The sequence below is a fragment of the Ctenopharyngodon idella genome, chromosome 10 (assembly GCF_019924925.1).
Source record: "Ctenopharyngodon idella isolate HZGC_01 chromosome 10, HZGC01, whole genome shotgun sequence".
In the NCBI taxonomy this organism is placed as follows: Eukaryota; Metazoa; Chordata; class Actinopteri; order Cypriniformes; family Xenocyprididae; genus Ctenopharyngodon; species Ctenopharyngodon idella.
Genome location: NC_067229.1, coordinates 6,435,001 through 6,448,765, shown reverse-complemented (window position 1 = coordinate 6,448,765; position 13,765 = coordinate 6,435,001). Strand labels below are relative to the sequence as shown.

General features: G+C 37.1%; 1 protein-coding gene across 1 annotated transcript in view; it reads left to right on the top strand.

Moving 5' to 3' along the window:
• Nucleotides 1-5,824: 5,824 nt before the first annotated feature.
• Nucleotides 5,825-13,765, top strand: part of stab1 (stabilin 1) — a 42,268-nt gene continuing 34,327 nt past the window's right edge. Inside the window, 9 exon segments of the mRNA XM_051909891.1 lie at nucleotides 5,825-6,120; nucleotides 8,908-9,038; nucleotides 9,113-9,228; nucleotides 9,501-9,586; nucleotides 10,782-10,851; nucleotides 10,944-11,039; nucleotides 11,152-11,262; nucleotides 12,780-12,967; nucleotides 13,055-13,185. Coding sequence (XP_051765851.1) covers nucleotides 6,067-6,120; nucleotides 8,908-9,038; nucleotides 9,113-9,228; nucleotides 9,501-9,586; nucleotides 10,782-10,851; nucleotides 10,944-11,039; nucleotides 11,152-11,262; nucleotides 12,780-12,967; nucleotides 13,055-13,185 — 983 coding nt within the window. The 5' untranslated portion in view covers nucleotides 5,825-6,066.

The following is a 13,765-nucleotide window of genomic DNA, read 5'->3' as shown; positions in this document are numbered from 1 at the left end:
TCTCATTGCCTACACCATGTTGTCATTTAGAAAGCACTAGCATTCAATATTGTTCACTCAAGTCAGCATAGCTTGAGCTCAGTTACCCACGTGGAAACACTAAGAGTCAAAATTTATCACAGACCAATCAGAACCTTCAATAGATGTATAAAAGAGCCCCAGTCAGTTCATTCAGGAGGAGGAGGAGGAGGAGCAGCAGCAGTAGTAAAAAGTGGAGGAGGACGATGATGAGGATGAGGGGCAAGGAGACAAGGAGTCTCAGATGAAATTCGTGCCACTAGTTGACCATGTCCTTGTCCATGGTATGACTATGAGGGAGGCTGGGCAATGAGTTCAGCCAAACTTAAGTTGCTTCACTGTCACCTTGATCATAAGAACCTTCAGGGAGGAAAACAGGTAGGCGTACCTCAGTGTAACTTTTGAGTGCTGTACTCTGTAACAACACATGCATCAAACTGCCTTACATACAGATAGAGTTTCTGTCTGCTTCCATTTTGTAAAAAGGATGTGTTACAGTTACAGTAATCAGTACTTCTATTTTTGTAGGACACAGAGACGATGGAATGGAAGAAGCCTGCCTAGACATTTCAGTTGATGCGTGCCAAGGGTGGATCAGGCATGCAAGAGGATTTTCCCCCCGCTGCCTGGATAGGGCCAGTACAGCCTGTGATGCTGACGAGATTCTCTGGCCTGTCCCAGACCAAAGATGTGATGCTGGGGCAGAATATTTTTTGTTGTTGTTTGGTGTATTGTACTGTACAGTACATTAAGGAATAAAAAATGCGCAAGTGTATACATGTGTTCATCATTTGAAAAGTTCCTTGAGGGGGAGAACTACAAGCAACATAACTTATTACTGGGTTTTGGTTTTGGTTTTTGTAGTATTGTTTTGAATTTATCTCACCAGTGTGTAAGACTGTGTTGTAGTGTGTGTGTTTTTGAGGGCTTGTGTGTGATGTCTGAGGCCAAAGTTTGGTTTTTCAGCAAGAGTGAATGGTTTTGAGTGTAGAGCTTCATTTTGACCTGAAAATAGGATGTTTGGGGAATTGGCTGAGATGTTATGGATTTGTGTTTACTGTTTTGAGAATATGAGGCACAGTTTCAAGAAATGTGTTTAAGCAATCAAGAAAAACTGTAATACTGTGTGTGGTTACCTGGATGATCCACGACTGTTTTTATGTTTTGTGATGGTTATTCATGAGTCTCTTGTTTATTCTGAGCAGTTAAACTGAGCTCTGTTCTTCAGAAAAATCCTCCAGGTCCTGCAAATTCTTCAGTTTTCAAGGATTTTTTTGCATATTTGAACCCTTTCCAGCAGTGACTGAATGATTTTGAGATCCGTCTTTTCACACTGAGGACAACTGAGGGACTCAAACACAACTGAAAACTTCCGGCTGAAAAATTCATCTTTCAGCCGGACTGAAAAATTCATCTTTTTGAATTTGAAGATCAAGGTAAATTGTACTTAATTTGTCTTCCAGGAAACATGCAAGTATCTTTTGTTGCTTCCAAAGGGCAGTACTAAATGAAAAAAAATATCCTGTTCAAAAGTTTTCACCCCCCGGCTTTTCTTTTTGTGCCAGTGCTCTATGAAGGAATATGTTTAATTTTTGTTCAGATATAGTTAATTTTTTTTTTTTTTTTTAAATAAAAATGATTGGATTTATATTTAAGAAAAGAAGCAATTGAATTCATAAATTCTCTGAAATGCTAGGTAAATGTGCCTGTAAACTAGACTCTAACAAAAAGATTTGGACAAGCGAAAACTAAAGTGTGTCATGTGACTAACCAAAGGCCTGGTTGAGCAAACCAAAAAAACCTCTTCTTGTCTCTCCAGCATATGTTGTTCCCTCGAAGAATGAGAGTCAGCAATATTAGATCCTGCTTTGAAACCCAGCGGGCACGGGGCCTGTTGCTGAAACATTCACGACCTGATTGACCACTGCGAACACGCACACGGGGTCACGCACAAAACCATGCTTCTGGGAAACTGGCGCAGCTGTCAGCGCTATAATTTCTAACACAGTGTGTCATTAAACGAGGGAGGAAAAGCAGGAAACATTTGCTCTGTGCTGTTTATTAAAGGTGTCCAGCGCTGGGCATTGTCAGTCTGACCCCGTCACTTCCTGTTATTTCTTTGGCCCGGGTGAAGGTCATGCTGAATTCACTATATACTTTGTTTCTGTGAAATGCTGGATGTTCGGTTATTAAATATGGGCCATTGACTTTGTAGTACTTGCTTTGTGGCAGTTTGTACTAGCCTTGCAACTTCATTGTAATGTTTTCTGAACATTATGTTTGTTGCTGTGGAGATGAATAAGTTTGACAGACTGAGCTGAGATTTAATAAAAAACAGTATCGGATTTCATCTTTTTATATGTGACACCAAGATACATTTTAATTATCTATACGGTTGCTAAGATGTTGATGGTGGTTGCCAGGACATTGCTATGTGGTTGCAAGGGCTGTTGGTGGTTGCTATGGTGATGTTGTAGGATCTGCTAGTGTGGTTTTATGAGCATTGCAGTGCAGTTGGTGGGTGGTTGCCAGGGAAGTGCTTAATGGTTGCTAAGGTGCTTTGCTATGTAGCTGGTGAGGCATTGTAGGTGGTCACCAGGGTGTTGCTCTGTGGTTTCCAGGGTGACTGCGTGGTTTTTCGCTAAGACATTCTGAGCTATATTATAGAATGTTGCTATGTAGCTGCTAAGGCACTGTGCGTGGTTGCTATGGTGATGTTGTAGGATTTGTTGGAGTGTTCTGAGTGGCTATGCTACTGCCAGGACACTGCTTTATGGTTGCTAAGGTGTGTTGTGGTATGGTAGGAATGATAGCTGGTTGCCAGAGCATTGCTATGTGATTGCAAGTGTATTTTCAGTAGTTTTTAGCGCATTTCTATGGGTTACTGGAGTGCTGCTATGTAGTTGCTATGATATTCTAAGTAATCTGTCATACATTGATGCAGCTGTTAAAGTTTTTGGTGTGGTTTTTAGTTCACTGCTGAGCAGTTGCTAAGACAAAGACATTGTATGTGGTTGCCAGGGTGTTACTATGAGATTCCAAATGTGTTCTCAGTTTTAGTGCAGTATTATATATGCGGTTGCTAACTATAGGGTGTTTCTATGCAATAGGGCTGGGTAAAAAAAAAAAATCAATTTCTCTATTTTAATTGATTCTCATTTTTATGAACCGATATCGATTCTTAAATCCCAAGAATCGATCTTTTAGTCTATGCTATTTTCAGTTGCATGAACAGGATATTGTAGCGCGCCTCCCATCCAATAAATCGCAATAAGCTTTGTGCTTTGTTACTTTTGATATGAAACAAAGTCTCAGATTTTAAATTTTGTCCATTTTATTACGAAATTTTAATAACAAATACCGTTTTGGCGCTCTTTAATCTGGAATGGAAATTCGCTTTTGCCGCCTCAGTTCAAACTAAGCAGCAGCAGCAGCGGGAAGCGCGCGTGAACCGATCTCTTCCGCGTTACTAGTTAACAACGAAACATGAATGACCATCATAAGGTATGTTAAAAAAAAATACTGTAAAACTTACAGAAATCCGTATCATGTCTCATGTAATCTCTTAATTAGTGTTTCAATAAAACGGCTAACAATGTCACGTGTTACATTTACCTCAGAAAAGCCTTTCAGTGACCAAAAACTCGTTAGTCAGCTAGAAAAATTAACTCTAAAGAGGTACATTTTGCTTAATATATCTCCATATTACATATTCATTATATAGTTGAGTTTTTTTCCTTGAGAAAATTACTGTATCTACGTTATATATCCAGATTAATCGATATGAATCGTGAAATTTGTGTCAATACCCAGCCCTACTATGCAGCTGCTAATGTATTCTGAGTGTCATGCATTGCTAAGCAGTTACTGATTTCATTGTGGTTTTTCGTTCATTGCGGAGCCCTTGTAGGTAGCAGAGTGGAGTTTAGTGCATTGCTATATGGTTATAGGGTGGTGCTATGCGGTTGCTAAGGTGGAGTGTTTTTTTCATACATAGCTATGTGGTCACTAAGGTTTTCTCTGTGTTTTTTTAGTGAATCACTGAGCAGTTGCTAAGACATTGTAGGTGGTCAGCAGGGTGTTGCTATGTGGTTGCAAATGTGTTCTCGCTTGTTTTTAGTGCATTTCAATGCTGTTACTAGGGTGTTGCTATGCAGTTACTAAGGTATTCTGAGTGCTTTTTTTCATGCATTGCTATTTAGTTACTAATTTAGTTTAGTTTATTGTTGAGCCCTTGTAGGTGGTTTTCAGGGTGTTAAGAGTGGATTTTTCTGCATTGCTATACGGTTATTAGGGTGCTGCTATGCAGTTGCCAAGATGTTCTGAATGTTTTTTCATACATAGCTATGTGGTCGCTAAGGTTTTCTCTATGTTTTTTTAGTGAATCACTGAGCAGTTGCTAAGGCATTGTAGGTGGTCAGCAGGGTGTTGCTATATGGTTGAAAATGTGTTCTCACTAGTTTTAGTGCATGTCTGTGCTGTTACTAGGGTGTTGCTATACAGTTGCTAAGGTATTCTGAGTGTTTTTTTTTCATGCAGAGAAAGAGTGGATTTTAGTGCATTGCTTTATGGTTACTAGAGTGTTGCTATGCAGTTGCCAAGTTGCCATACATTGCTATGTGGTCAATAAGTTTTTCTCTGTGTTTTTTTAGTGCAATGCTAAGCAGTTGCTAAGCCATTGTAGGTGGTTCCCAGGGCATTACTATGTGGTTGCAAATGTGTTTGTAGTGGCTTTCTAAGGTGTTCTGACTGTTATTAGCACAGTATTATGCATTTGCTAGAGTGTTCTGGATGGTTGCATACTGACAAAGAGCCCAACTTCAAGTCTCTGTAATATTCTGGTCTCTAGATATTGGACGAGTCCCTCTTTAAAGGACCTTTTCTGCCTTTTTTTAAATCATCTTGCTGTACAAAAACTGTCCAATCACTCAGAAAAGCAATAGCACACCTCTTCACAAAAAGAGGGGTCAATGCCAAAGTTTAATATTTAGTAAACACTCCTAATTATTATGTGGCACAAATACTCTCAAGATAACTGGGATAACAAAAAAAACATTTAAAAAAATAAATTAATAATGACCATTTTTAACCTGACGTGCTCATAATTTTGTTTTCTTTTGAAAGTGAACATTTTTATCTCTGTCAGTAGTATCACTATTCAGCAAACAGACACAATAGCAGGAACTCTCAAAGTCTCAAACTGATGACACAGCAGTGGCGCAGAGTGAACACTGCTGTTTTTAACTGTATTGAATGTCTGCTTTCCAATTTCAATCTATTGCAATTCAATAGAATCTAGTTCTTTAAATGACATTTTTATTCTTCTTTTAAACAAGTGCACTTAAATAAAAGTGTAAAAAGACTCTTTAAAGTGGAAAAGAAAAGGAGATAAAAGTTTTTGATTATTAATCTCTCAAATCTCGTTTGATCATTCCAGTAGCTCAAATGTTAGAGCAATGCGCTAACGACTCCAAGGTCACAGGTTCGACTCCCACAGGAACTGATAAAATAATCTAGATAAACGTGCTGCTAAATCCATAAATGTCACTGTTTAAATATCTTATTTTCTCACAGGTTTCTTACTTTTAATAACAAGGCGACCTCAAATCTAACCCTAGCTCTGCTGGCTCTAAATATTTATGTGACCCTTTGAGATAAAGAAAAATTTGCTAATGCTCAATGTACCGTTTTCAAATTCTGCTGAACCCTGCAATCTTGTCAGCTGACAAACATCGACTTCCTACACCAAATCTGGTGATTTTCCTGTCAGGAAAAGATGTTTTTCTCACCCTTTCTCTAGCTTGAAGCCGCTGTGTGGTCATATCAAACCTCTCTCACTTGGTGTGTCAAGCTGCTCAACATGCAAATCCTTGAAAGCACATGAGCGAGAAGGTCTGAAGAGGTTTTTCTGGAGATGTTTGAAATAGAGATATCCAGTTGTGTCCTGTGACTGGAGATTGTGGCCGGTCTCAGGAGAGGCATTTCCGTTTGTGTTATATGTTTATCTGACAACTTTTCAGGAGTTTTTCTGGCTTTGAGGAAGCAGACATGTCTTATCTTCTCATTTTGGGACTCACGGTACTGTGGATTATACAGATTCAAGTAAGTTGCATGAAAACTTGTTGTTTATGTCTTTAAGTAACTATTTAAATGGTTTGTTACATTTTTGGAACATGTACCTTGGTAATACCATTGTATTAACTGAAGAAAAATGCACTTTGGTATTACTGATGGTATTAATTGAAGGAATATGCACTTAAAAAAATACTATGGTATTTTTTGCTTTTGGACCAGGTAGTACCAATTATTATGGTATTTACATGATATTCCAAGATACTTCTGTGAATAGAATGGTACACCTCCTAAACAAATTGAAATTGTCATGGCACCAGGTCCAGGTTTTTTTGGTAATTGATCAGTGCACCATGGTATTATTGAACCTTTACTCTTTTGTAAGGGTGTTATGATTTTAATTTATAATTCTTTTTAGACATGTACTATGCTGATACTGTGCTATTCTTTGAAATATGTAAACGCCTTGTAAAAAGTGGCAATACCATGGTACATTGCTGATGCTAGAAGATATATTGTACTTTGATCTAAACTATGATTATAGATAGTATGATAGACAGATTCGAGTAAGGTGTGTGAAAAGTGGAGTCTACATCTTTAAGTAACTATTTAAATGATTTGTTAAAAGTTGTACCATGCGCCATGGTATCATGGTATTCATTGAATGACCATGTATGAATATGCACTTTTTAAATAGTACTATGGTATTTTTGTTTTTTTTGACCATGGTAGTACCAATTATTATGGTATTTACATGGTACTTCACAGCACTTGCTTGAATACCGTGGTACACCACCTAAACAAATTGATGTTGTCATGGTACCAGGTCTACTTTTTGGTATTTTTGGTAACCGATCACTGTACCATGGTACTGACCCATTACTTTTTTGTAAGGGTGGTATAATTTTAATTTACAATACTAATAATAATTAATTTATATATTTTTTGGACATGTACTATGGTAAACCATGGCATTCTTTGAAATACTATGTAAATGCCTTGCAAAAAGTAGGGGTACCATGGTACATTGCTGATATCAAATGATAATACCATGGTACTTTGATTTATACTAGGGCTATATAGCTATGGTTATTGGTAACATCCCATGGTATATTTCCAAAGAAAGATAATATTACCATTGTACCTCTAATAAGTACAAGAAGGTATATAAATATATATATATATATATATATATATATATATATATATATATATGTACATGGTATCTGAATATGGTAGCATAATAATCTTATAATTATAAATAAAATTTTTGGGACCTGTACCATGATAATACCATGGTATTTTTATATAAATACTGTGGTATATTAATATGCAAAACAACTGAACTCATACCCAGATAGGATCCGCAGGGCCCTAGACTAACTTTTTGCACTGGTTGCACTGGTGCGCCTAACTTTTTTTCTTAGGTGCGCCGAAATTTTCAACCGCATCGCATTTAACACCGCAGTTTTACAAGTTCACTTTTTTTTTTAAATCGCTGTCCATATAGGCAATATTGACTTGTAAATGATTAACTAACAATCTGGTCAACATAAAGTTCTTTATTTAAAAGGTAACTTACTGAAAAAGTGTTGGTGCTTAAAGTGCTTCATTACTGCTTACACATGTAATGGATAGTATTCATAGTATTCATCACAATAGGTATTTATAATATTCATAGTACTAATCACTATTCAGCAGACATTAATATTGGGACAGTTAATACGGTCATAGTTCTGTTCAATATACAAAATAACTTTCGTTTTAACATTGTGGTTAAAAGAAATGAAAATGGAATGGGGAAAAAGTCAATTAATTAATCGTTTCATTGTTTTATTTTGTAATGTATGTAATGTTTATAATAGAGCCGTTAGTCTGAGATCGATTCTTTATTATAGTAATGTTTGTAGTAGATCCGTTAATCTGAGATCGATTGCTCATGTCTCGCTTTCTCAGACGGTATCGCGAGAGTTTATCCATACAGGCAAACGTTCTCAGGTGAGATCGCGAGAGTTGCTTATACAAGTAAATGCCATCACTGAGGAAACGTCTCATCATCTCGTGATTATTTCTCCCTGTTTATTCTCAGGTATCGGATCACTAAAGTGATTGGGGGGGCAGTCCGCCCTTCACTATCTCTGATTGGTTTAGACCACACTATGGAGCTAATGTGTGTCTGTTGTTGAACCACAGGGAGACTTTCAGAGTCGCAGAGATTTTTTTTTTTCCCTCGAATGGCTGGTTGCACCGGTGCGACCTCGGATTTTTTTTAGTTGTACCATTGAGAAATTAGGTCGCATGTGCGACCAAATTGGTTGCACTCTAGAGCCCTGATCCGGATGTGGGCCACTTCAGGCAATGATGTTGGCTGCTTTTTGGCCTGCAAGAAAAGTCCAGGGTTAGAATAAAAATCAACTGTGACCCACATTAGGGTCAGGTTTGGTTTATTTTCTTCGTTTTCGGCTGACGTGGCTATGCTGTGACCCGCTTGTGGCCCAAATCTGGCAAACAGGAGCAGAACGCCAAAGTGCCATTATTCCACGCGGTATGTGGGCCAGATCTGGGCCAAAGTAGCTAACTGTGTATCAAAGTTTCATACTGTTATCAGCACTTAAACATACTACACGAAAAGGATTTGCATTGAAAGATTAGGTTTTTGCATAAACCTCTTACTTTTTGTTCCATTAACATGTTTTAAAAATGTGTTCATCACATTTACTATGTGATGAATTTCCTAAGTTTACTTGATTTGTGCACAGCACAGTACCAGTCTTGCATTCTTATTCGTGAGCCACATTTGTGTTTCTGTCGTTCCAGGCCATCTCTAATCGCTGCGATGCGCCTGTTACAGTCCTGAACAAAACTCCCTGCACATCGTGTGCGGCTGCCGCTGCCGTCGTCTGCCCGCGAGGGTTCAGGAAGATCAACAAGAACCCCGAATTCTGCAGGTGTGTGATTATCCAGCCTTTTACTTGCCGTTCGTTCAGTATGTTAGTGTCTAATGTGTACTGTCCTGTTTCAGATATGTGGTGGAAATCGGGGATCGTCAGGTAGAGCAGCAAGGGTGTGCTCATACCTGTCAGGGGGTTACGACAATCCAAAAGTGCTGTCCGGGCTTCTGGGGACCCCTGTGCTTGCGTGAGTTACAATGACACCAAAAAACGTTTGGATACACAAAAAATGCATGAATGTCATTGCTTTATATGAAAGAAAGTCCTAACACTTTTTTGGGTCACCATATATCAGTTTCTCCTGTACTATACTAGCAGAGTACAGTGATATTACTTACTGGTTAAATGTGTGAGCTGGTAACCCAAAGACTGCAGGTTCAAATTTACTTTAAGTTGCTTTGGGTAAGAAAGTATCTACTATGTGATGAATTTCCTAACCAGTCCTGTGTGTTTCTCCAGCTTGCCCTAGCTGGTCAGGAAAGATGTGTAACGGTTATGGTACATGTGAATCTGGAGAATCAGGAAATGGCACCTGTGTTTGTAATGTAAGTCCATCTTCTTATGTTCTTTTACCTTGATTTTTAAATTTTTATGTTAAAATAGATGCTTTATTTATTTATTTCAATTTTATTTAAATAAGCTTTGCTAGGGTAAGTAATAACACAAAACAAATAATAATAATAAAATAATAATTAATAAAAAAATTAGAGTTACCTTTTTAAATCACAACACAGTTATGTTCCTCTACATAAATTCCTCTACAACAATTTTTTTTTGGTTGGTTTATTTATTTATGTATTTGCTTTAAAAAACTGAGTTATGTTGCCACTTCAATTAATATAATTAATAAATAATAACAATAAAAATAACAATAATAATAATGTATAATAAATTATTTTTAAAATATAAGTTATGTTCATCTAATTTAATGTTGTTAATTTTATGTAAAATTTTGGTTGAAATAAATAAACAAGCAGTGATGTCTGGCTTAGGAAAATGGACTTCTTCACCCTTTATTCAAATATTATTAAAAAAGTATTGAAGATTTTGTAAGCATATTGCGTAGTTGTGCTTGGAGTCAGTTGTTTTAATTATAACGCAATGAAACCTGCCAAATTGTGCGACGTGATTTTTGGCCAGGCTGTCAAAAACTAAGAATATATGAACACATGCAAAAACGAGAGAACCAAAAATATATTAATAACTGATTATGTTGTAGTCAATTTATGCTTTTTCTGTGAGCTTTTTGTTTTTCAGTGCATTTTATCTTGCAATAAAATAAATATAATTTATATAAGTAAATAAGTTAATTTATCCTGTAGTAAAATAAAAACTGTAGCTGTAGTTTGCCTTTTTTTGCTAAAGATAAATACTAAACTAAATTACATTTAGTTTTTTTCTTCCCTCAAATTTATAGTATTTTAAAAATATAAAACATTTTCCTCATATTTTGATGGTTCATTCAAACTTGTAGGGTTGTTAAAAACAAATATCCCCTCTGGACTAGTAAATGTACACTAAAATGTAAATGTACTAGTGCACTAAATAACTAAATAAATAATTTATAGTAAATTAGAGGTACCTTTTTAAATGTTATGTTCTTCTACTTCAGTTTTATGTAACACTTTTTTGCTGAAATAGATGCTTATTTATTTATTTAAATATGTATTGTTCAGGGCCATTTGTAACTTATAATAATAGTAATAATAATAATCATCATCATCATCAACAATTTTTCAGGATGGATATACAGGTTTTGCATGCCAGAACTGTTTGAATAAGAATGCCTATGGAGACCACTGCCTTTCAGGTCTGTTATTTGTACGACAGTAATTTCTGATCGCATAAGCTAATAATTGTAATTTTCGAAGATAAAACTGTCTAATTGTAAAACTATTATAGAGTGCAGCTGTGTGAATGGAAAGTGTAATTCAGGACCTGACGGGGACGGAGAATGTTACTGTCAGCCACCATTTTCAGGACCAAAGTGTGATAAAGGTAATTTAAGTTAATCTACCCGTGTCGCATTTTTCATAAAATATATACAAATACTTCCGTTAAATATCATTATGTTGATTTTGTTTAATAACACTTTTCTTTTCCTCTGCAGTTTCTTCATCTTGTTCAAACTGCCCGGCCTACTCGTACTGTAAAGGAGACGATGCAGGTGCCGTGTGCGAATGTCTGCCGGGATACAACAAGATCGGACAAACGTGTATAGGTACTTTTCCGATTTAACATTATATTTAGTGTACGTTTTGTGTCATGTTTTGTAAAGGTACACTATGTAACATTTATTTTGTTCAAAATTAATCAAAATGTAAATAATGAGTCAATACATCATCAATCTTTCCCTTCAAAACGTGTTTTTGTCTTAACCTGATTCACTAGGGTAAGCCTATTATAAGCGTTTATATTTTAGACCTGATGGGATGGATTTGCAGGAAATTGCATACATACGTCACTCACCTGTGTGTATCTCATCATATCTATAATACACTACTTTGACGTGTGTATGGTGTGGGACTGGCATAGGTTTGTTGTCACAACGAGCAAGAAAGGTGGACATAAAGCATTCTAAATCTGGAATCATCTGTTTTAAACAAAAGCCAAACAGAGGAGAGTCTGCAGGCAAAAAGCGAATGCGACAGAGCTCGTAATAAAACAAGAATCAACATTGGCTTGGCTTTTTGGAGTTGGCGAGAACTGAGAGATTTGAAATGTTGTAAAAGTGACGCAGAGATGGTGTTTTTATTACTTAACAGTTGAGTAAGGTATTTTATTGAACAGATGAATTGCCATATGTAGCTCTCTAGCGAATTTCATTGTAAAGCAATATCTATTGTGTAGGGTCATTTCATTATGGTTGTAGCACTGTGCTGGTATTTAATTTCAAGGAAGTACCGTTGTAATGAGAAATCGAGTCCCCCCCAGGAATCGGGTCTCCTTTAGGACCCAGGTGGTAATGCCTGATCAAACCTTGTTATTGTGATGTCTGTGATGTATGACTAATTATAATATTTCACTGTTGTATGATGTTTATTACATTAAATGCACAAACAACCTGCTTGAAATATAAAATGAATGCCTATATATTGCATAATAAAACAAACTGGAAACAGATATAGAAAGCAAAAAACATACCTAATATAATATAATCTAAGCTAGCAGGCTAATCGGGTAGAGGTATGCTATGCTAGTACATAAGCTAACTAAAAAACAGTAAGAAAGAGAAATGCTTGATTTCACAACCTATAGCTTTAATTATATAGTATATGATCCATGTAATTTAAAAGACATTAATGGTCATTATAACGCATTTTAAACTCATAACGTGATTTTGCAGGAATTATAATCATGTACTAAAAATACTACCCATTAAAAGTCTGTTGAACCACCCGGGATCACTCGGGGTCCTAAAGGATTCCTGGGGGGGCTCGATTTCTCACCACAATGTGTCTATTACTGGGTAAAGCTACAGTAACGTCTTCAGCTAGCTTGTTGAGATCCTTTCCATCTAAACTGGTTATATCTCTTAAGCCTAGTAGTGCATCTTTTATGAGCAGTATGATGACCATATTCATCCGCACAGTCACGCAGAGCTGAGGCACAACCAAAACAAAGTTCTTCCGCTGTATGCATGCAGTTGTGTTTTTAACTGCTAGAGGGCCAAAAGTAGTGTACCTTTAAAAGCAGAGGCGAGTTCCTATCCATCTTCTTTTTCTAACCCTGTTCCAGGTGTGTGTTCGCAAGGGATTTGTGACGTGAACGCTAAATGTTCATTTACCGTCGGGAAGTTTCAATGCGAGTGTGAAGAGGGATTCAAGGGAGATGGCAAACACTGCGTTCCCATCAATCCCTGCGATACTAATAACGGAGGCTGTCCTGTGGAGTCCACCCACTGTGAATTTACAGGCCCAGGGAAGGTGAGCAATGCATTGTGGGATAGAAACTGAAGCTAATGTAGAATTCAATGTTGTTTGTTATACGAGCTTTGTGTGTTTCCTCCCCAGTCGAAGTGTGTGTGTTTGCCCGGATTTGAGTCATCCGACCCGTCCAAGGGTTGCACACCAAAGCCTGTCTGCACGCCGGGTTCATGCCACAGCAGCGCCAGCTGCGAGGTGAATTCGAACGGCTCACCCAGGTCTGTCCCGGTGCTTCCTCCACGATAACATGACAAAGGCAACTTTCACTTCCTTCAGTGGCTCTCCATTGATTGAGAGAATCTCACGAAACCTTTCCAAAACATGTGCAGGCCACATTTCACCCAAAATCTGAAGAAGAAAAACATATTAAATTATATTTTGTTTAATGGGTTAGTTCACCCAAAAAAAAAGAAGAAAATTCTGTCATTAATTACTCACCCTCATGTCGTTCCACACCCATAAGACCTTCGTTCATCTTTGGAACACAAATTAAGATTTTTTTGATGAAGTCTGAGAGGTTTCTGTCCCTCCATAGAGATCCAACGCAACTACCACTCCAAGGTCCAGAAAGGTAGTAAAGACATTAAAGTACTCCATGTGACTCCAGTGGCTTAAACTCAATTTTATGAAGCGACGTGAGTGCTTTGTTTGCGTGTCAACTCAATGCACAATCATGACGCATGCGTATTGTGTTCACGAGAGAGCTGGCATTGTTGTGTGAGCACGCTTTGGATAATATTTTGCTTTATAAAATTGAGTTTAAGCCACTGGAGTCACATGGAGTAGTTTTTAATGATG